The sequence below is a fragment of the Haliotis cracherodii genome, unplaced genomic scaffold (genome assembly GCF_022045235.1).
Source record: "Haliotis cracherodii isolate W230 unplaced genomic scaffold, xgHalCrac1.p SCAF_1, whole genome shotgun sequence".
Classification (NCBI taxonomy): domain Eukaryota; kingdom Metazoa; phylum Mollusca; class Gastropoda; order Lepetellida; family Haliotidae; genus Haliotis; species Haliotis cracherodii.
In genome coordinates this window covers 38,130,098-38,153,971 of record NW_027266264.1, presented here as the reverse complement: position 1 = coordinate 38,153,971, position 23,874 = coordinate 38,130,098, and the positions used below count along the sequence as shown (strand labels likewise).

Below are 23,874 nucleotides of genomic sequence, written 5' to 3'. Positions count from 1 at the left end.
CTGTCTGACATAACTGCATGTATTTACAATGGCTATGTATGATAGGTTACCATAGCGACATTTTGCAGTGTGGAGCTGTTTCGGAAATTTATGAGTAACAAACAAAGATATAGCAATTTTGTCAGCCCGTTCTAAATGTTTCTTATTCAGAAACGGACTGACGTCAGTTGAAAATAATAAAGAGTCCTTGAATTTAAAGTTCTGTGCATACGTAATGTTGTCAGACATTTTGAACAAACAATTTAAGGTAATATTCACTGTGGAAAAAACTATATACACTATATATATACTGAACCACATTAAAAACTTCACAATCCTAAAATTTTAACATTTTGACCAGTTATCATTATCATTGAACGTGCCATTGGCATGTTGCAGACGGGAACGTCCGTAGCTGAAGTCGCAAGGACGATGGGTTGTAGTCGACGGACTGTTTATGATTTACAGACGCGTCTACAGCAAACGGGTACCACCGCTTATCGCCCTCGGCCAGGTCGACCACATGTGACGTCACATGCAGAGGATGGTCAGATTGTCTTACGTCACCTCCGTAACCGATTTTTGACGGCTACATCAACCAGAAATTAACTTTTTAGGGGTAGACTGAGTGCGCAAACTGTTCGAAACCATCTGAGAACTGCTCACCTTCAAGCACGACAGCCATACTGCGGGCCGATTCTGACTCAATTACACAGACGTCAACGTTAATTGTGGGCACAGCGACACTTACGATAGACTCAGAGGAATTGGAATCAAGTCTTCTTCAGTGATGAATCCCGATTCATGTCATCTGTGGCAACCTCAACGCTGCTGCTTACCGCGACCAGGTACTGGCACCAGAACTTCTGCCTTTTATGGCAGCACACGGACCCGGTTTGATCTTCCAACACAACAATGCCAGACCCACACAGCAATTTTGACAAGGAATTTCCTTCAGAATGCGGGAGTCAACGTCATGGACTGGCCGTCAAGGTCTCCCGACCTCAATCCCATCGAACACGTCTGGGATGCTCTTGACAGAAGTCTGCGCACTCTCCAGAACCAACCACAGAATTTGCAAGATCTTGGCATCATTTTGCAGCAACAATGGCGTCGTCTTCCCAATCATGTGTTCACAAGCATCATAAGGTCCATGCGGAGGCGTTGTGTGGCAGTTGTCAACGCACATGGTGGCCAAACACGCTACTGAACTTGTGTGCCATCAGATTCTCGTGCTTGGGACTTATGATTTAAACTGTTGATGTTATTACCGAATACCGTAGGTGCTTGGAACAAATGATGGTTACCACCGTTAATTAAAATCCTTCTTTGGACATTAATGATTAAAAATTACCTTCTCTTATACATTTGTCCGTTGTATATCATATATTGGATTACTTTTAAAAATGTGAAGTTTTTAATTTGACTCAGTATACAAAAAGCCATGAGTTGTTGTGAGTTCATTTTCACTTTGAAATGCATCACAAGCTCGAGTGAGCACTGCAAACTGTTCTGTCTCGACGGGGGTCTTCACGAGCAGCACACGACCATCACGGGACCACCCAGGTGGAAGTCATCCTCACACGCGGCCAGGCCCTCGCAGGGAAGTCCACAGAGTTCCCTCTCCATGGACGTTGACATGATAGCACCAGTGGTCGGATAGAAAATGTTTGGTAAAATCAGCTTGCTGGAGATGCACCTCGCCATCAGAATGGTACACAGACCTAAACACGTCCAAAGGACACGGTACGGAAAACCTGACTTCACGGGTTTTCAGACGTGCCTGGAATCCTCTCTCTACATCTCGAAAAATGCATATATCAGTTGTGGACAGGCATCTGGTTGGTGGAAAGACTGAATCAAATGACTTGGCAGATGATGTTCAGGCTTCATTGCACAAGATAGGGTACACCCTGTAAACAAAATATAGACTATTGAACATGTCAATGGCTTACATTGATGTTAGCCAATACGATTTCATTTGCAAATACATATTTGTTTATATTATATCAGTTCCGCACAACGTCTAAAATATATTTGGTTGTATTGTAAACCTTATGATCCTATAGAGAAGATAAAGCCTTATAAGTAACTCCTGTGTCCATAAAAACGTTTCATCAGTAACATATTTAGTATTTTTTTCGTTGATGTTAAGCAAGAAATTGTTGCTTTACCCAACCATCATCAACAATCTTGCAGTCATATTCGCGTCGAAACTGAGTCTAGAGGATAAACTAATAAGGCAATAACACGACCGCCCCTACTCATAATGAACAATATTACAGGTATAATACGGCGTACCAGTGTTATGTGGAAGAAAAGCCCGAAGTAATGCTGGTCTTAGGCGTTGACAACTTTGGTGCCACTCGCGGGCACGGGTATGGTGCCGACTTTAAATAGAAACATGATCAGGTATTGGAATCTTACTATCATAGGTTTTCAGCGGGTGGTTAGGCTCGCTGACTTGGTTGATGCATGTCATCGTATCTCAATTGCCTTGATCGATGTCACTAATGTCAATCACTGGATTGTCTGGTTCAGACTCGATTATTTAGACCGCCGTCATATAGCTTTATATTGCCGAGTGCGGCGTTAAACAATAGCAATAAGGTCACAGAATGTTCCACGACATTCCTGAACCCAAAACCTAAGTTCACAGCACATTGTTTTGAGATCAGAGATTTCTTTCTAGTTAGAAACTCAGATTTTGTTACTCTTGAGGATTGCTGGTTATTTCATTCCACACTACTACTGCTGAGGTAGGCAAATCCACGGAAATTAATATAATGTGTCTTCATGTATTTCCATTACAAAGAATGTGTTGTTCCATCGATATATCTAACCATTATTGGCAAGTGGATGTAGGCCCTTTAAGAACCATCCTGAGATAGTGAGTGAGTGAGTATGGTTTTACGCTTTTAGCAATATTCCAGCAATATCACGGCGGGGGGACACCAGAAATGGGCTTCACACATTGTACCCATGTGGGGAGGCGAACCCGGGCCTTCGGCGTGACGAGCGAACGCTTTAACCACTAGGCTACCCGACCGCCCTCCATCCTCAGATAGACTTTGTCTACATGCAGACGTGGAACTTCCGATGTTTAAAACAGTTCACGTCAATTTCAGTTCAATACATGGACTTAAAATCGCAAGTTGGGGATATGGAGGAGAGGTAAGCAGAAACCATGTGAACATAGACATCTCTCAATTTACCATTGGTCTGAAAAACGGAAATACACGCTGCACTTAAGTAACGGATAGATCACAATATAAAAAAAACACGCTCAGTGACCATACAAATAACCCAACACATATCTTAACATACAGTGGACTTCTACAACTGCATTTTCTATTGTGTAGCTGTTATAAAACTAGTTTGAATTCTTAACGCCCTCATTTTAAACGAAGTGTATTTAGTTTGATTTAACATGCATGATTACTTTCTAAGCATCATAGTTTAGTTTATATATGTATATGAACATAGTGGTTTAGTTTCTAAACACATATCGTGTATATATGTATTTACAAAATATCCCAGAAGTTATTATATTAAAGAAACAAGTGGTACTGTCTCTATTTTAACAAAAACTAATGTGAATAAATAGTTTTGGACACATTCGTCATGTATGAATTAAAGGCTCATCACCTGTTTAGTTTCTAAACGACTAATGTGTAGATTAAGAGTTATCCCGCCTGAGACCTTGCCCTTTCGACGCGTCCTTTTACCCTTGTCGGAGACGCCATCTTACACCACAGTGAGGATCTTCCAGGTGATTTTTTCTCTTTTCTATTTTGGCAGTTAAAACACATATTTGGTCAACATCTAAGGCAATACATTGAATCAGTACAATGTAGGGATATGTAGAATGAAGATTTACATACATTTTTTGTAAATACAATGCATTTGACGTTGATTAAGAAAGCAGCGGTGTTGCTACTTGTGGAATTTATTCTTCTCTGGTGGGGTGCATGGTCTTGTAGGTCTATCACAGAAAAACTTGTTTTTGCCTGTCCTAATTGTTATGGAAAGAATGGATAATTTTACTTGTTCAATGTGTTTCTAGCCACAAGTAATCCTTTAAACTATGAACAACACCTTGTCCGATATCACAAACATGACCGAAACTTTGTTGTGACATGCACTTGCTCGTATTCTACAAAAGGTTTGTTGGCTTTCAGAAAACACATGAATAGGAAACATGCAAAATCCCCAATTGATATTCAGGAAGGCGAGGAAACAATAGATGATGAAAACGGTTGGAACAAAACGAATCTTTTTAAGCATGAAAATGAGCAAGATGTACAATATCTTTCTTTCTTTGATAGAGTTCACTGAGATAAATTATGTTCTCGCACTGCAAACAAAAGACAAGCTTTCAGAAAACGCTGTGAACTGTGTTATTGCTGAAACACAGCATTTACTTTCCAAAAATTTACAAAATGCAAAGCCTGTCGAAAGAAAGTGGGCTAGTGAAAACCTGTTCTTCTCTTTGCATTAAGAAGTCTTAAGATCTTGCAACGTGACACAAGACTGACAGTTTTTGATAGATAAAGTCTATATGTATTCTGAAAATACATCTAGTTTCTAAACTCCCATGAGAACAGAAAGTAAATGAATTTCTGCTCCTGTGTGTATATTTACATAGTGTGCAAAAGTACTCATGTAAGCAAATTTCGGCATGAGAATAGGGCTATTTTTAAAAGAACCAATTACATTGCCATTTTAGTGAGCTTTATTAGATAGATTGACAACAATGCCCACCCTGACCACTTCACTGAATTTCTATGCTGATATATTTATGTACCATAAGCTCAGGAACCCAAACATACATCTATTCATATATTGCAGATTTTCATGGAGATCAAAGTAATGAAAGCCGGGGAAATTTGGAGGTCAGTGGAAAAATCAACAAATGATTTATTCAACGCCGTGAAGGAAATCATGCCAATAATCATTATTATTATCATATTTTATCATGCATATATGTTGGTTGCAGGAGTCTCCTAAACAAATTGACAAGGAAGCCGAGAAAACAAAGTTGCCAGTAGGGCCAATGCTTCAGATCTTTATAAACGACAACCGGATAACTGAGGCAATCATACACGCTGATGGGGTAAACCTTCCTGTCATAAGGAACTTCAGGAAGGCACAGGTCCAGCTGCTGGCCATATACTATGTAGCTTGGCTGGATTACCCGAGGCAGTATGCACAGATGTTAGGCGTTATGCAAGAACTCTTTTTCAAGGAAACCTTTGGTTCAAAAGCAAAAAAATGTGTTCACTTCTTGAAGAAAGTTGAAGCATGCATGATTGACTAGACTAGATTGACATATTTCCTAATGGCAAAATAAAATGTTTAATTCTACTTTTCTTTTTAAAAAATGTGTATATCCCATTTATGTACTTTTCATAGGTATGAAGACATCATATGATATTGATTCTAGCTTAATTCAGTTAAAAAGGCGACCGTTTAGGCATATTTAGTTTTCTAAACGCAGTGTTTAATACAAGGTGTTTAGTAACTAAACATGTATATTTAGAAACCTAAAGGTTGGTGTTTAGAAACTGACAAGTAGTGTTCAGAAACAAAACGCTAAACGCATTTTAAAAGTGGAGACATTAAGCTGTTTAGTTTACTGTTTAATCACTAAACGATCGTTTTTTCTGTGTGAAATTGGAATGGAAAGGCGAGACCTCTGACTAGAATATATAAACCACAAGCATTGTCTAACAATGGAGCATGCCGAACTCCAGGAACTAAAACAATGCAAGAAGAGTTGGAGAAACAGGCGAAGGTGGAGCAGATAAGAAGCTGGAGGAGGAGCTGCAATCCTTCCATTAGCGTGCAACCCTCCTTGGGGCCCTGACCTGTCAAGACACAGGCAAGTTTCCCAGTCATAGCTCCTCCAGCCCATCCCAAAAAGGCACAAAGATCGTACACCGGAAAGACCAAAAGCAAAATTCCAGACAAGATCCAGCCTGTAAGGAACAAGAGGATACTAAGAGAGGCCAAAGTGTATTGAAACAGTCACTCAGATATTATATTATGTTATGTTATGTTATGTTATGAGGGGGGGTGGGACTTATTCACTATAGCGTATCAACATGAAATAGTGTAGCTGATTTTTTTTATCAGAATTATAATATATGTAAAATTTAATTTATGTTATTTCTTCTTCAAACTGCAGAATTGCTTTGTTTAATTCAATGTTGTTGGGTGATTTAGAGCAACTTTACATTTGATCAACAAATTCAGCATGCACATCTGTTTCACAACAAGTATTTACTGAGTCTACTAATCATGTTGTGGTACTGCTGAAATGAGTGTACTGAGGTGAGGTGAGGTGAAATGGGGTTTAACGTTGCGTCCAAGATTATTGCACCTATATAGCGATGTGCATGCACATGTGTGTGGCTGCTTGTACCAGTCCGGACTGATGCCGATTTATAGTGCTAGCCCACTGAGATACCATGCCGCAGTTTAACATGAATACCCCAATCGGACACAGTATACTGACTCCCGGCCGACCAAGCCTTGTGTTTAGCCCCTTAATGCCGAGCACCAGACACATTGTACGCATGTGGGGAAGCGAACCTGGGTCTTCAGCGTGACAAGCGGACGCTTAAACCACTAGGCTACCCCACCGCCCCTTGCAGTGCTAAAACGAGTGCACTGATTCTGTGGTACTGCTGAAGTGAATGTACTGATCATGTGGTTCTGATGGTTGGTTGGTTTGTGGTTTTACGCCCCTCTCAGCAATATTCCAACTATATGACGCCAGTCTGTAAATAATCCAGTCTGGACCAGACAATCCAGTAATTGTATCATGAGCATCAATCCACACAACTGGGATCGATGACATGCATCAACCAAATCAGCGAAGCTCGTTTCTGCACATGCCACGAAAGCCACGATCTGCTTGAAGTGTTTTCCACAGAGTGTGTGGCGTTTAAACGAAGTGTTCATGTGACATAATGAATCTGGGGATAGCAGTTTTTTCTAAAGACTCTCAGTCTTATTTTAATGACATAAACGTGGTGATTTAGGCAAAAGGAAAGATTACTCACCAAAACGTTTGTATATTAACAACAACTTTCAAATCATAAGGGCTTGTCAACTGTTTGATTGGCTTTCTATAAGTTGGTGAATAAGTAAGAAAACATAGGACTTGATTGGTTACAACTTCTGGTTTATTGCATATAGCAATGTTTTGATGGAGATTCTTACACCATTATCAAACTGGAGTGAAAACGGTGTAAGAATCTACATTTAAATGTGCTTTATGCAATAAACAAGAAGTTGTTACCAATCAAGTTCTATGTTTGTTTTTTTACAGGCTTGTCATGTCTTCAAAGCAAATGGTCCAAAATCACACACTCTGACTGCTGAAGAAAGTCAATATCTGTGAAATATCAAACCAGCTGTATACAAAGTTGATTTAAGATACATAAGAATGCTGACCCAGCCGTTCCTCCTTAACATCTGTATGCAGCACAGTGTTACTGTTCATCTCCAAGACAGTTCAGTATACTTCATCACATTCATGTTCTCTCAAGGAGTCCAGCATAGCAATATGTTCACAGGCCTTGGTACCAAGAGTAAAGTGGCAATCCCTTTAACTTCTGCACTTAATCTTGATTGCTCCTCAAGAAACATGAATGATCATTTCCATAAAAAGACAAATACAAAATTCTTCATCAGCTTGATTTGTGATGGACCTACAACAGGACGGTTACTTCTGGAAAGAAAATGACGATGACCAACAGTTTCTGTGTACCATCTGAGGACATGTCGACTTGATAAGGCACTGTATGTAGCCTGCAGCGATGCAGCTTCCTTTGGTCGTGTTTAACATCCCATGTCAGAAGGAAGCCTGTCACAAGTTGAGTGGTTCCCCGAGACTGAGCAGGAGCTCTTCCATGGCAGGGTCAGCTGCCCAGTTGATTCCACTGCCCAGAATGAGGCCTTGCAGTGTGTGGCGCTGGATCACAATCTTTGTCATCTCACCCTCAAGCTGCTCCTTCTTACTGAAATAATAAACAACAAATCTGCTGCAGTGGACCCTTGGTTGTGCTGGAGCATACCTCAAGGAGTTCTACACTAGTTAACTAATGAACGCATTCATATTAACAATAACAATTGGTTCGTAACATGTTTGTGGAGCTAGTGCCGTTACTGCAGAATATGTGGTTACTAATACACAGTGTGTAAGCCTGTATCAACTCCATCACAGCCTGTACATGACCGTGAGTTATCCAAGCACAACTATATGCCCCACACTACCTCTGGCCCTCCTTGTGCTGGCGAAAGTCATCAGCTTTTTCTTCCAGAAGCTTTTGTCGTTGTCGGATCTGGTTCATTGACCTTCTGTTCTGAGCCTTCATTTCTGAAATAATACAGCATACTCAATTTTTGCAAAATGCTAGTTTATTACTCAAACTACCAATTAAGATATAAAATCTAAATATTTCCTTCCACTAATTATGAATGGCATGAAATAATTGTGACATGTAACATACTTTATGTTTATTTATATGGGTTACCTATATATATTGTGCAAAAGTGCCAAGTGTGCTTACTAAAAGGATTTGTTATCAGTTATATATATCTTCATTATTATGATTAACATGAAAAATAACGGCAAATAGAATTCATTGAAACACCTATGTCCTAATTAGAAAATGCTTTGAATTCTGTAAATATATAGTCTTAGGGTCTGTGACATGTTTGAGGATATGAACATTAATCTTGAGATGGGGTATCGAGTTTGATCAAAATATCATCTTGAAGAGTCATATCATTGTTGAAACATGCCAATTGAGGTTGACCTAACATTTCAGGCAATTATGGCAAATTTAATGCATTCAAATATCAACAGAACAGGTGACACCTCCAGGTTTGGAGTACCATTTCACTTATCATGAATGACCCGTGTCTGTTTTGGTTACAACACTTTTTTCTAAACATTGCCTAGGCATTCATAAAAAGTTCTTTAACTAAAGAACAGAGCATGATTCTGCTGCTTTTGATCATTATAAATGTGTACAATTTCTGCTACCCACATTCCTCGGTGTTGATGCAAGTTCATAAATTTGAGGTACACTAATACAGCAGTAGATAACATGACATTTATTAACCAATCATTATGAGTAAGGGAGAATATGCTAAATCTTAATTATCCAGTAAACAAGCTGAAATGTATTCCGGCATCAGATTAATCAGCACAAGATGCTCACCAAAGTTTTTCTCTCTGAGTGTTTTGAGCTCTGTGTGGAGCATCTCGAGTTCTGCTTCTTCCTTCATAATCTTGGACACAAGGTTGCTCTGTTGCAGCACCATATCCTCCAGCTCTCTGAAATACATAATTCTTCACTACACTTTGCATACTAGCACGATGATAGGAGCATGTTCACCAGGAAAGGGATACAGATTCCGTCTGGGTAATTACAAGCCATAATTCAGGAGACAAACTCCATGGTACCGTGACTGTTATGTGGGTACAGATGGTGAAGCATGACGGCATCATGCAGCCCGATGTGGGGACTGGTGGTCTCTTCTTCCTGCACTTCACGAAGTAGTGAGTTGGGGTTAATGCCACTTGAAACGGTATTCCAGTTATATCGCGGCGTGTCAGTTTAATATGGGAGGAAAGCCCGAAGTGATGCAGGTCTCAGACGATCACTACTGAAGTAGAACCTAAGAGCACATTGTATGGTGCTGGCAAAACTAGAAACATAATTAGGGTCAACCAGGATTAGAACCTAAAAGCATAGGTTTCTGGTGTGCGCAAGCGACCATGTCCCTTCTGAGCAGGTAGTTACGCAGTCCTTCAGTCATATCCTCTGCAGGATAACATGATGGAAGTGGCACAGCTCACAAACGTTTATCAATAATGCTTTTATGATGTCTGCTGGTCGGTATTTAGAGTAATTGCAAATGTTATGATAAAGTGTATGCAACACCATCAACAGTCTCACCCAACCTTGCTTGACCACGGTATAAGGATCTATTCCGAAACGCCTTTACAGAAAACAAATAAGTTGTTATCCATAAATTGTGTCTTCGGTGTTGTCAGTCAACTTATACTTATCCTATTTCTCACTATGTATTTCACATTCTTTTTTCGTTCCTAAACAAGAGTCATCAGAAAGATGACATATCCCCCCCGGCAGCTGTCTGTAAAGTAACCACAAGTAAATGTGCAATTCTGTATGTAATGAGTCAACAGTTGAATGTTCTTGAAGAAGCATACATTGCTTACTCACAAAAGATCCACCATAATCGCATCCATATGAAATGGAAAGTAAAACAAGTGTGTTTCTTTTATGCAAACAAATGACAAATTACAAGAAACAATAACTAAACAAGCGTATGGTCAACAAAGTCTTCTATATCCCCAGCCCACTTTAACCTTATGGTCCCAAACCAGGTAACTGATCCAACATTTCTCTTAGCTGCAATGGAAATTCTAAAATAAACATTTCTAAAACTCCTTAATATCAAATGGCACCAGTTCAGTATGTGCTTCATATATAGATATGCAATGTTCCACAAGGAAATATTTAACAGTTTATTTGTTATACTCCATAAGTGAACCCACCCTGTATTAAAAACTTAAATCCAACTTGTTGCTTAGGAAACGTAAAAAATAAAAAATTCTAAAATTCCTAAATAGCAAAAGGCACCAGTTCAGTATGTGACTGATAGATTTGTCAAGTTTCGATCAAATACACTGAATTGTTTTCGAGTTCTGCCCCGGAAAAAAGGAAATGATTACGGGCGGACGGACAGATGGATAGACTGGCTAGTGTTTGATTTTATTATTATTTTTTTGCAATAGACTGACTTAAAATACAAGGACTACCAATACAAAACAGTTCAAGTTGGGCATCCTAAAAGTAAACCTATTCTATCAGCAGATTCTGGCACAGCCAAGGGATGCAACTCTGCATTTTTTTACATTTGTATACTGATTTGTATTTCCAACTCAAAGGACTTGTTGGTCTGTTGAGCATGCTATTCAGGGGCAGCTCCACAAGTCCTCACTTCTTGACGGTGTTGTCCACTGTTGGGCCATCAGGATCAGTTGGGCCAAACAATTCCTGGGAAAGTGCAGTGCCTAGCTGGAGTCTGAAACAGAAATAATATTTCAGGGCATGCCTCATCATCTTAAATAAGTATTCTTCCAAGGTTCATACAGATATGGATCTGTATGAAACATCAAAATTCAAAGGCCTTTGTCTGTTAATATTTTAAGAATCAACCAAACTATACTCTTATATTATGCCATCAAAAGCAGTATGATCATCAGAAACTTTCCAACAAGATCGATATTCACACCAAACAAAAGTAAATTAAGTTTCTCATGAATTCTTCATTGTCTTTGGCACACAAATCTATCACTGTGAAAATTCTCACTCAAACATCCTTGGTTCATATTTTCATACGCTTTAATAGTTTTATTAACAAGTAAATGTCAGTTTGTTTGTAACTTTCAAGGATTTTCAAGACGGACATTACAATTCAAGGCCTTTTTTAAAGCATGTATGGACTTGGTAGACTTCCTTTGCAGTGCTAAAACTTGTTTTAAAGCAAACAAATTTGAGAAGAAATTTGCAGATATCTTTTCAGTTTTGAAATGTCTTAAAAACACATCAATTATTTTAAAGTAAAAATCTAAGAAGCATAATAACATGCATCCTCACTTCACTTACTATTTTTCCCTATCAGCTCTCTCTTACCTTTTCAAAGTGAGTTCCCGCAAGGACAGTTTGGAGGACTCGGACAGCAGCTCCTCTTGTAGCCTACTCATCCTGTTTACAAAAACATTCCACAATTAAACACTGTCAACTGTATCATCCCTTGTTGCACTGTGAATACAATTGTGAGAGATTTTTTTGGTATAGTGACACCAATAGCTAAAACAAATATACAGTTGGACAGTGGTATCTTGAACCAACCAGAAGCATCTTGTAACTTCCAGATATCCGGACATCCATGACGAGGCATGGCCTGCCAGCCAGCCATACTGATCAACTTAAAAACTGAGACTTATTAAGGGCCCCTGATAGAAAGCTATTTAATAAATGAAAGAAGAGCTAAGACCATGAAGACAGACTCTGAATTATCAAAGCACGAGACATGTAAACACAACAGCGTGCCAAACAAGATGGCAGGAGGTACAACACACGTGCTCGTGGAAAGCCAGAAAAACCTTAAGTAGGCAAAAACATGCTATCGTATGTCGAACGGACCACCCTCGTATATCAGACTAGATTGTACATGACAGAGAACATGTAGGTTATCCAAGGATATGTAAAAGGATAAGCCGAGGATGCTATCTGTTTCTTGAACTGTTGAGCAAATTCACAGACGTCTGTCAATCTATCAATGTGATACTACGTGATGTTACAGTAAGTCACGTGGGGTCAGAAATGAGGGTGCAAGCCACACAACTTGGTAGGTACAACTTGTTCTGTAGCCAGGACCTCTCACAGATCCGTCTCCTAGGTCCAGAGAATAGCAGTAGAAGCATTAGTCGTAATGCAGGAAAAGATAAAAGAAATTAACTTTATTTTTCACGGAAAATGTCTTGGACAGATGTGTGTTTGCACTTAATGCCCATGGAATCTGTGGATGTAACTAAGTTAGACAATGTTACAAGTGCTCGCTGTTTGCGACTTCAATTCGATTTTCACAACCTGTACCAAGGAGAATTGATCTCAGCTATGTGAAATGCTTATTTGCGCTTCTCAAAGCTGCTAAATTTTCAAATGCAAACTTCAAGTCAAAGGTACACAAGTCTACAGTGAAGTCAAAGTTGGGACTGAGTCCAAGGTTCTACACAGTGCTATGTATTTGTATCTCAAATTCGAGACAAGACATCAAATGTATTTGTAATAGTATAGTGAGGCGGTTGGGAACTGAGAATAGGTCTCAGATATCTGATATCATTCAAGATAGCTGATTTTGAGAACGGGGTCCAACTGTATTCGAATTTCTTACTTCATTTTACATAAAATCTGTATTAAAAGAAAGGGTGGTGAACATCTGCATTTTTCAATTAAACCCTGCACAAAAGATACAGGATGACGTGTGAAAGCAATGAGAGGACGTTTGAAATTCTTCTACCTTTCCCTTGCCACTTCAACATCTTTCGTTAATGGCACATCTGCTTGATCTGAAAAATAAAGAGAACAGCTACTCCAGGTTGGAATCATTGAGAGGCTACAGAATTTTGGCCACCATCCCTTAGCGGAAAGGCGTATAAAATATCTTTACCAGTCCAGTTTTCAACTCGACAAGAACTTGCACGTTCTAACATTAGGAAGTAAATCATGTTGCAGCTGTTGTTAGATCATGACACTTGCACTAAAGCATAAAAAGTCGGATTGGGGATCTATTAGGAAAACACTCGACAGCCCATAGCTCTGTGTAGCGACTAGTCAATATCAAGATCGCTTACAGGGCTCAGCACAGAGGTGGTGTTACAAGACATACAACTTAAGTAAAAAGGACTGAATCTTAGCTACAAATATTACTTTAAATAACAGAAAGCATGCACGGCTTGTGACAAGAGTCATCAGATGGTGACAAATCCCCCCCGGCCTCCACAATAGCAAAAGGCACCACTTCAGCCCCTGGTTAATACATGTACCAAGTTTGGAGGAAAAATCTTTCATGGTCTTCAAGTTATGCTCCAGAAACGAAATACTGACAGACGGACAGGTGGACATACAGACTGACAAACAAGATGAGTACTATAACGACCCCGCACTAAAAAGAAACGAAACATGTATGACAAACCTGCTTGGATCTGACTGAGTTGGTTAACCAACTGGCCATCTAGCCAGTCCCTGGTGGCGATGATATCACTGACTGTCTCAGCTGGGACAATGTGATTGTCAGTTGAAATAGATTCTTCCTCCACTATGTCCACAGCTATACTGTATGGGGGTGTCTGCTGACTGATGCTCATTCTGGCAATCTGTAATGGAGTAAAGGTGAAGTCCTTATTGTCTCTCAACATATATGCCCAACATGAAAGCAACAGAATCAGTATGAAACAGACTACAGAATTTGCTTCAGTAGTTTTGTCTGACCAGACCAACATAATAATCTGATAATAATCCAGAAAGTCCTAGTTCTGTATTAATATACTATATACATAATGAACCTTAGTGTATCTGTTCTTGAAAAATCCATTTACTTTCAATTTAGTGCACATAGCCTGTACTGATACAACAAAATAAAAAGTGTTGATCCATGAAAACAGGTGCAACTATCATCTATGGGTCATACTACATTATTAATGGATAAGACATTGTTTTGCATCTCAACAAGTTCAATGGACACAAAGAAAATGTTAGAAGTGTTACGATATGGTGGGGTCGCGATATGATACGAATCACAATACTATGGGTGCAATACAATTTGTACCCCGATACAGTACTTTTCTTTCACAAGTTGATATTCATTCCTTTTGCAGGAGTATCACAACCCTGAATCATTTGTTATAAAATTTGAGAGACCTGCAGGACAGAACATATTGGCCATATGGCACTGTGAATGTAATGCAATTTGTGCCCAACCATGAAATACAACAGAATCTGCGTAAGCTGGTGGTTGAAAAGTTTCTGTTGTTATTCACCTGTTTTTGCACCAAAATAACTTGTGATGAAATGTATCATATTACGCGACACACAAGTTTTAATTTGATGCATGGTCTCGTGGGCCCTGTATCGCAATACAATACTGTATCACCGTGTTGTAACACCACTAGAAATGTACAGAAGCTGTATTTATTCTTTTCATGAACACTTGGTGTAATATATTCAATGACAAGCATGGACGGTTCATAGAATGTTTACCAAGTCATCAGATTTGGTACATTTGTATTATGTCATCACTTCTGTACGACGTCATGGTTGACGACACAGCTAACCCTTTATCTTACACCTGGTAGTCGTACGAACAGTGCTCTATTTCAGGACAGTAAATCCATTTCTGATATTGGTTTTAAAATATGAGAAATACTTCTACATACATGTGCATAATGTTAAAGATGAGAATCAGATCAAGGCAATCATTTGAGAGTAAAACAGATTCTGTAGCTATAGAAACTCAACAATTTGACGTGGAATTTTGGATAGCTGTTGCTTGTGCAACTTGGATCAGTAAAGGAGAAAAATAAAGAGAAAATGCCTGGCTTCGTAAAATGAGATTGTAAAATGTTCTTGTTTTCTTGTTCGGTCGCAATACACATTTGAAACAAAAAGCAATCATGTCAAATTTAGGTTTTGCGTGTATTTAAAGTGGTATGTCTGGTATCCATTTGTATTGATGTTGGAAATATTACTTTGTGAATGGTAATTTCTAGTCATATTTGATTGTTTGACAAAGCCAAACGATATAAATGCTAAAGACATGTAACATGCGTACACTAGGAATATTAATCAGTTGAAGGGCCTCGATAATTTCAAGGCGGTTCTACACAGTGCACAATCCGATCTGTAAAACGCTATCCAAATTTGTTGGCCCTCCCGCGCCATGTTTTGCAACAGATGAGTCCATAACACCGGAAGAGGTACAGAAAACATACATTAAGATATTTTCATATACTCTTGCGCAAGCTGGTTAAGTAATGATTGTACAAGGATAATATTTTTTTTTTTTTCAGAAATAAGACTTACTTGCGTTTAATTGGCGGAAATAACAAATAATATTGAGTTAACGACTACCTTTATCCCAGTACATTATGTGTGTATCCCATCATACTTCCGGTTCCGCTGGCGGCAAGTTCAAAGACGATAGAGAAGGGTTGACTTATGGCGCAAAATTATATGGTGAGCATGGTCGTGCTCATCCTCGCGCGAACTTGCTTTGGTGAGGTCATAGTGACGTCATACCAGAACTGAGGACCGACCCTCACCTCTACGCAGGTGTGTCTAGTGTCAAGATGGCGGACGTGGCATGGTAAGCGAAAGTGCGAAGATTGAGTGTGAACAATTGAAGGTTAAAAGTCACCTAACTGTGTGATATTATATGTCAGAAGTTAAAGGCCGGGGTTCAAGCCTATGCACAGAACTGTCTTTTGATGCAAAGCAGAGTAGTATTAAATTACATTCCAATAAATATCATTGCTTTGACAGTGGCACCAACAAGAACATTTGATTGTCCCTTTGGTATCTGTATCAATACCAACACTTCAACTAGTTAATTTTCATTCTATTTGATGGTTAACCTTTGTTTTCCTAAATTCTTTATAATAGCCTAAAATTCACAAGCCCCTTATAATAATATACCAATCTGTACCTCTCCAACCCATAACCCCCAAACCCCCAAATGAACCTTGCTTTGTTTTAGCATGAGATCACTTCAGGGACTGACCACTGTTCATTGACTCCAACTATCCATTAAATTGGACAGCTCTTGTTTTCTACCACGCCATACTGATTTTCTCTCAAGATGGATCAGGGGCGGCCAGGTAGCCTGGTGGTTAAAGCGTTCGCGTCGAAGACCCGGGTTCGATTCCCGACATGGGTACAATGAGTGAAGCCCATTTCTGGTGTCCCCCTGTCGTGATATTGCGGGAATATTGCTTAAAGCAGCGTAAAACCATACTCACTCACTCACTCACAAGATGGATCAAAGTAAGCGACCAGCTCATTTCACAAATGAAGTACCAGGTGATCATGAAGTCAATGAAGGTATTCTTCAAAAGCTGAAACAGGTGAAAGCTCACCTGAAAGCAGAGACCAGCATGCCTGCTGATAATGCTGATGTTCTGGACTGGGTGTTCAGGGTTTTATGCGATGCACAAATGTTGAGAACGGACGCATAAGAAAAAAATATATACTGCGCCAATCGGGCGCACAATTGTACCGACAGCGCATCAGCGCAGTTATTGGTGTCTGTTATTTCATCCATCATGACTGCTGTCCTAATGATCAATGATTCATTCCATGCTCTAAAATAATTATTAAAACGTACAGTACTCTACATCATTTCATTAGTTTACAGGACCACCTACATCTACATTGTAGATATCGCTTTTGTTATTTTCACATATTTCAATTTAAGGTTGGTTTGTTTAACGCTGCACTCAACAATATTCCAGCAATATGAAGGCGGTCTGTAAATAATCGAGTCTGGACCAGACAATCAAGGGATTATTATCACGAGAATCGTTCCACACAATTTGGATTGATGACATGCATCAACCAAGTCAGCGAGCCTGACCACCCGATCCTGTTAGTCGCCTTTTACAGCAAGCATGGGTTGCTGAAGACCTTTTCTACACTGGATCTTCACAGGTCTTCAATGAAAGAATGATATTGGATGATAAATAAAATCTTACCCTTGTGTCTTTTGATATCAAATATATCGACACTCGTTGATATATTTGACAGGAATCCCTGTCCAATGAGTTTGAGGCCAGTTAGGGAACATTTTGACATTGACCATAAAGTAGCTGTAGCAGTCTACTGGCTTGCATCCTCTGCAGAGTTCAGGACAGTTGCAAATCTATGTGGAGTTGGGAAATTAACTGTTTGGAAATTTCCTGAGTGATGTCTGTGAAGCCCTTGTTGACACAATGATGTTGAACTATGTCAAATTTCCAAAGGAGGAGGATCTGAAAGCAGTGCTGGATGGCTTTGAATCGGTTTAGGGATTTCTGAACTGTATAGAATATATGCATCTCCTTCCAGTTTCCTTTGCCATTATTTCTCCACCCTCTGTAGTATTTTCTCCAGGACCTTCATTCTTTTTGTCTTCTCTGGTTTCAATTACTAAAAATCTGTACCGGTCTCTTTTGCTTCAGTATCTACTATTTTCTGTCTCCGTCTCCAGATCATCATCATTAACAATATCAGAGTTATCTGTATCATCAGATTCGATCAATCTCCGCTTTCTTGTTATGCTTTTAACAACCTTCACAGGTGAGGTGGCTGGCAGATTTCCCAGGATTTCATTCAGTCTGTTGTAAAACTTGCAAAGTTCAGCTGTTCTGTTCGGCTTGTAAGCAACTTGGCTTGTGTAAATGTTTTGAATGATAGTCTGATCTGAGCTATTAATAGAGATCCTGTCACATGTTGCTATTTTTAGGCATGATGAAACAGTTTTGCGTACCTAAGCAAAAGTATTTTGCGTTCACATGGCACAAAATACATACTTATAAGTAAATATACTTTTACATGACCTCTTTAGGTCATGTAAACATACTCCAGGAGCAATATTGCATATGTAAGTAAATGTGTTCACATTACCCATAAGCACACCAGGAGTAAATTTACTCCGATATGTATAGATACTCCTCACATGAGTATCAGCTGGCATGTGAACGGGGTATAAGTGTTGCATGACAAGGAATGTGTCAGAGTACCTTGTACCTTTCCTGACAGGCCTCACTCTTTGTTCCAATGGACAAATCATTGGAACCCTTTTTGTGTTTCGGATCTCAGATAAGAGATTATACCTTGGCACGGGTACTATTAATATCTTTTATGTTTTTATTTTTTTATTACATAAAGCAATCAGTCAATTTTAAAATTCAAAACTATCTTTTAGATATTTCTCTTTGTAGAAACACCTCAACTGCAATGTCGAGAACATCAGAACCTGCTGCAGTGAGGCTTCGGTCACGGAGCCAAGCCAAACTAACCAATCACTTCACAACATTGAAGCACTCATCATCAAATGGGTCAGTCAACATAATGAATACCCCAGAAGTCATCAGCACACCAAGTCAGAATGGAATTTCTCATCTGAGACAGAGGCTAGAAGACCGTCTGGAGGGAAGAGGCAGTGAGGAGACTGAAGACAACACAAGTCCAGGTCTGGCACGACTCAGGATGACTCCAGGTAATGACACTGTCCGGCAATTGGGGCCCCACACATTTCCATTTGAGAGGAGTGCAATAATTTTCCATTGTTTCATTAGCAACATTTACATGTCCTACAGAAATGTTACTTGACTGGGGTTTAAGACTAGCAGCTATCATCACTGATACATGGTGGTTACAATACAACTGACTTTACAACTACAGTAAACTATGTTTATAATGAACACACTTACCTTCAACTGACGTACATATCAAACTGTATGTTTTGGTCCTTGACATTTGCTGTATATTTTATCATATAAAATTGATGTATATCACATACATGCTTATAACGGATATAGCAAACTCCCTGCGTACTCTTACTTGTCACCAATCAGCCTTGCAAAACATCTGCGGTTGTTCAAAACGGCAATGAATAATTGAAGGCAAATGATTAACTGGTTTAAGTACTGACACTCACCTCAATTTACACCCTCAATTAACAATAGCAAAACAGTGATTTCAAGGCCATAGCCTTTGAAGTGAACATATTGTGTCTATAAAATGTGATGACTATAGGGGGTGGGGAAACCTAATCCAAGACATCTGAGAGTTGAAATGCTTTCAATGAACTTCAGGTAATAACAAAATAAATATTAGTGGTCCCTATAGTACACTGTACTCTAATTCTTTCATACAATATACCGCTGAAGTGTTGAACTGCTGAAAAAAGCCTTGTGTTTAAACTTTCACAACATTATTTTTTCCCGATTGATGTCTCTTCTCCCATCAGGTCGCGTATTAAGGAACAAACAGGAAGTGTTGATAAAGAAGCATGAGGAAGTGCGGCAGCGGGCAGACAAGCTCAGTGTTGGGGGAGGTGTCTCACTCTGGCCACAGATGGAGAGGATGAAGCTGAATTCAGGGGAGACAATTCAGCTCATCCTGACATCACTCGGACTCATGTTCACAGTGGTGTTTACTTTTTATAAGTTCCACGGTAAGCAGTAAGACCCAGTGTTATTGAGACACAAAATCCGTAGGCATGAACAAAGTAACACAAAATATCAGGAATAAGGGTTAAACACTAGAAAAACACTTCAACAGGTGGGAAAGAATTTGTCTCAAATGATTCTTTTGACTAAAATGTGTATACACTATGTGGGGTTCAGGTTGTTCCCTGGCAGACTTACAAGCCTACACCGAGAAGCTGAACACCTTCTCCAGACATCATGTGATTGGCATTAATGAAGGGCAGGAGAGATTCAAGTCATCTCTCATTTCCTGGCATACAAAGTACAAGACATTACTGGTGAGTTACACTATACTGAATGCAGTTCAACAATTTTTCTAACTATCCAACAACATTACATTTCAGAGCTTGATTTAGCTATATAAAACTTGGAACAATACAACCTGTTATTGAAAAGTGCATGTAAAAAGAATTCAGTTGTTTTTCTGACTAACACAACATCCAGTTGTGATGGTACCATACTATATCACTAATCCCTGTGTTATGTACGTGTAATTCATGACACAGTCATCAGAGATCTGAGATTGTACTTATTTAGACTAGTTATGCATCTCTGTTTCAACTTTGATAAACTCATGGAACCAGGATGCAACTAGTTTTTCATGTCAACAAGCAAGTTAAATCAAGTTTCAAAAGTAGCCTGCAACCTCGGGGTATCGCGGTACTTGTCATGTACGCTAAACCTAACAAAATGCACTCACTAACCTTTATGTTTATTCGTGTTCTCTGTATCAGATATCATTCATGTTATCAAACAATGCATATTTTACTGATAAAAGTTCATTATTTACATTAGTAGCTCCGAGTAAAAGCCGGGCCTCGCGCTCTGTTTGGCAAGGGAGAGAACCCCATCGTATCGCGGTACAGAGAAAAGTTGTGTATGGAGGTCCGAATTGGACAAAAAGAGGACATAATTCTACCAACCACTTGGTATGATCATGCAGGACATCAGTGATTTGTCCAGACAAGTGCAAAGACAGCACAAGTAAAATTCTAAATGTGTTATCAGCAATAGGTATTCAATGCATACTTACCGAAAAGTAAGAGAAAAATATTTTTATAAGTCAACATCAAAATATCAGAAATGATATTTTAAGATTATTTTTTAAAAATTGGATGACAAAAATTTGTCACAAAATGGAAAAATGTTAAAAGTCAACAATAAATATACAATAAAAAACACTCCTAGTATGTCCAAAGTATGTATTTATCTTTTGGTTACTGGTGAAGAACGTATTTCTAAGTTTGGCATTATGGCCCTTATGATCTCCCAATAGTTTCTGGGCACAGAGCGGGAAAAAATGTGCGGACTACGTAACTTCCGTTACCTCATTAGTCGCCATGAATATGCAGATGGCCTAGTTCAGGTCGATAGAGAAAGTTTACTTGGGGAACTGCGGGTTATATCGTTGGCCATTGATAGATGGGGGTAAGGCAATATTACAACAGATGCCAGAAATATGTATCAACGGATTAATAACTCCTTACTTACAGCAGACGGGACATTCCGAGGAAATTGAAATTGTTTATGAAGTGAGCACTTCCTGGTTACTGATTTGCATTAATAGACAGCCGCTAAGAAGCGTGTCCCGCGTGAACTATCGGAAATCACAAATGCCGCGATACGATGAATGCCGCGGTACATTGGGGTCCGAGTATATATTATATACTACTCTAGGGCTGGGACGGGTAACTCGGGTACTCGGGTCAGGTGGGTCCTGAGTAGGTCCCGGGTACCCATAGGAGTACCCGGACCCGTGGTTAGTCACATGATATATTGTTTAATGACAAAAAGGCATTATAGCTCAGTGGTTACACTACAAGTCGCCAATGTTCGCATTTCTTTCTGACTATGCAGACATTCCTTTTGACTTGTTTATGTTTGAGTAAAGATAAAGCTTCAGTGAACGCATGATCTGATTGTTTGATACATGTATCAAAATAGTTTTAGCCATGGCTGCGGTAATTACCAATCAGACATTTTGTTCCCTACTCTTGAGAATTGCACTGGGTACCCGGGTAGTAAATTTGGACTCGTCCCAGCCTTATACTACTCCAAGGAAGTTAAGTTATTCTTTCAAATAACTATAGAAAATATGTCATGGCATGACGGATTAACTACAGTTATGAAAGTATTGAATGGTCCTTAACTTCTTTTTAGTGAATACTTTAGATTATTTATTACATGCTAATGAATAGATGTTGTGCACATCTTTGTGCATTTGATTTATTATTAATATCCAAATATATCCACAGCTAATTCAGTTGATCATCAATGCACTTAAGGCATGTATGACACTATCAGCCTTTTTAAGATGATTTTAAACATTGTACATGTCTTGTCACTAGGACGGCACATTCTGCCATATGGTGAACAAGTTTTTGTCTTAAAATTCAAGATTTACTAAAGATTTGTCTCAAAGTAACCATTTGTGATTATAGAAGAAACTGGTAACTCCACTTTTGAGCCCTTCAGAACACAAAACACACACGGATGTTACATCCAGACTAGTTTCCAGCTGGGATGTGGGTTTTGGCAGTGCACTTGCTGAAGGACAGGTGGACATATATATTTGTTATACCTGTAATAAGAATCTTGCAATTCCATTAGTTATTCTTTACCACGTGATGGAACAATACATTTCAATGTAGACCCCCAAATCATGTGACTGACACTGATCTTAAATATTGACTTGTCACATGATGAGTATTGGCCTGTCAAGGTAACGATTTCGTTATATCCAAGCTGCACAAGCGCTGGTAAAACATTGCTAGTGCAGATAACGTTTATTGTCAGGTTGCACCCAGTGCAGCTAACATTTCCCACCACAACTGAATTGCAGCAGTTTTAATTAAAAAATGTTTACTCCTATCGTGTGTATCAGATTAAAATCAATTAGCTGAAGAAAAAACGTAAACGTGTCTGTTCTCATGCCCATTAACAAGTAACGTAGACCACGCGCTGTGTACACAAACTTGTGACGTTTCGTGGAAGGTGAGATAGGTCACAGTGTCATATGTCATATGTCATCAGGAAAGGCTATGCTAATTAGTTTGTAACTCAGTATTGTGATGTTTCATGCAAGATAATATGTCACTTGTAATGGTGGACAGGTTGAATTTGCTGACACATTTTCCCACTGTGTTCATATGGAAAATAATTTTAATTTATGAATAAAAATGTCATTTAAAAAGCATCCATCAAAACATTCTTCCAGATAATGTGAGCATTACTCAGGGATGAGAATCTTCCACGGATCTGGGTATTTTACTGACCACAAATTTGTTAAATTCTGATGAACCCCCCATAAACACCCAAAAATTATGGATCATGCTCAATTGAAAATTATTTTCTTATCCTGCATTACTCCTTAATGCATTTATTGCTTGTTCTTGACAGAGAGAAAGAGTTTTGTGAAGATCTTGCTTGAAGAAGTTTCAACTAGCTGAGAGGCCAACCCTGTCACACAGCTTCAACGTAATCAAGGGAAGTGATGTCACGGATCCTCACTTACTTTTGTCACTTGGAGAGTGAAGATCTATTTATTTATCTGCTCGTAAAACTTGTTGAAAACCTCACATGTTTTGCTTCTTTGAGTTGCTATTCTTGTGCTTGTGTTGTGCTTATGGTTTGTTTCTTCATACATTATACAGTCAAGCCCCGCTTATACGGACTTCAGATCTCTGGAAACCTCGTTTCCCGGACGATTTTCATTCAAAACGAAATAATTACTATATAAATTTACCCGTATAAACGTAAATTCAGTTTCTGGAACCGGATGGTCATTTTCATACACAAAACACTGAAATGCACACAAAATTGTCTCACTTACGCGGACAATACACTTCCGCTGGTGGTAATCCTTCCGCTGGTGGTAATCCTTTGATTCGTGAGAAGTCAATTAACCAAGTGACACTGAGTTACGTTTAAGACGAGCTTGTTTATTGTACATGTACAGCCACTACAGTCACTCACAAGGAAGCTTGTGCTTGTATAGAGACCTTGATTACATATTATGAGAACACAGGCGATCT

General features: G+C 39.0%; 2 protein-coding genes across 5 annotated transcripts in view; one reads left to right on the top strand and one right to left on the bottom strand.

Moving 5' to 3' along the window:
- Positions 1-4,297: 4,297 nt before the first annotated feature.
- On the bottom strand, positions 4,298-15,902 carry LOC139477503 (centromere protein H-like). 2 transcript variants are annotated; one of them, XM_071260022.1, is made up of 8 exons: positions 15,723-15,902; positions 13,789-13,969; positions 13,114-13,162; positions 11,724-11,795; positions 11,029-11,112; positions 9,219-9,334; positions 8,266-8,368; positions 4,298-8,009 (listed from the first exon to the last, which is right to left on the bottom strand). In XM_071260022.1, exons 2-8 carry the CDS (start codon positions 13,958-13,960, stop codon positions 7,859-7,861), a joined length of 747 nt encoding a protein of 248 aa, XP_071116123.1. In that variant the 5' UTR covers positions 13,961-13,969; positions 15,723-15,902; the 3' UTR covers positions 4,298-7,858. The 2 variants fall into 2 exon arrangements, with proteins under 2 accessions (XP_071116123.1, XP_071116122.1); XM_071260021.1 differs by lacking the exon at positions 15,723-15,902 and adding an exon at positions 15,424-15,531.
- LOC139477467 (uncharacterized) overlaps positions 15,782-23,874 on the top strand; it is a 23,018-nt gene continuing 14,925 nt past the window's right edge. The window contains exons 1-4 of one of the 3 annotated variants that reach the window (XM_071260018.1): positions 15,782-15,957; positions 18,569-18,846; positions 19,600-19,806; positions 19,979-20,118. In XM_071260018.1, the coding sequence (XP_071116119.1) occupies positions 18,585-18,846; positions 19,600-19,806; positions 19,979-20,118 (609 nt within the window). In that variant the 5' untranslated portion in view covers positions 15,782-15,957; positions 18,569-18,584. Of the gene's footprint in view, positions 15,968-18,150; positions 18,229-18,568; positions 18,847-19,599; positions 19,807-19,978; positions 20,119-23,874 lie in introns of those variants that run through there. The other 2 variants (XM_071260019.1, XM_071260020.1) reach the window with 2 other exon arrangements.

Coding starts and splice junctions, on each gene's coding strand:
- LOC139477503 (XM_071260022.1), bottom strand. CDS start 13,960: ATGAGCATCAGTCAGCAGACACCCCCATACAGTATAGCTGTGGACATA. Junction 11,796..13,113: donor GTTGAAGTGGCAAGGGAAAG/GTAGAAGAATTT, acceptor TTTTGTAAACAG/GATGAGTAGGCTACAAGAGG. Junction 9,335..11,028: donor GTGGACAACACCGTCAAGAA/GTGAGGACTTGT, acceptor TATGTATTTCAG/AGAGCTGGAGGATATGGTGC.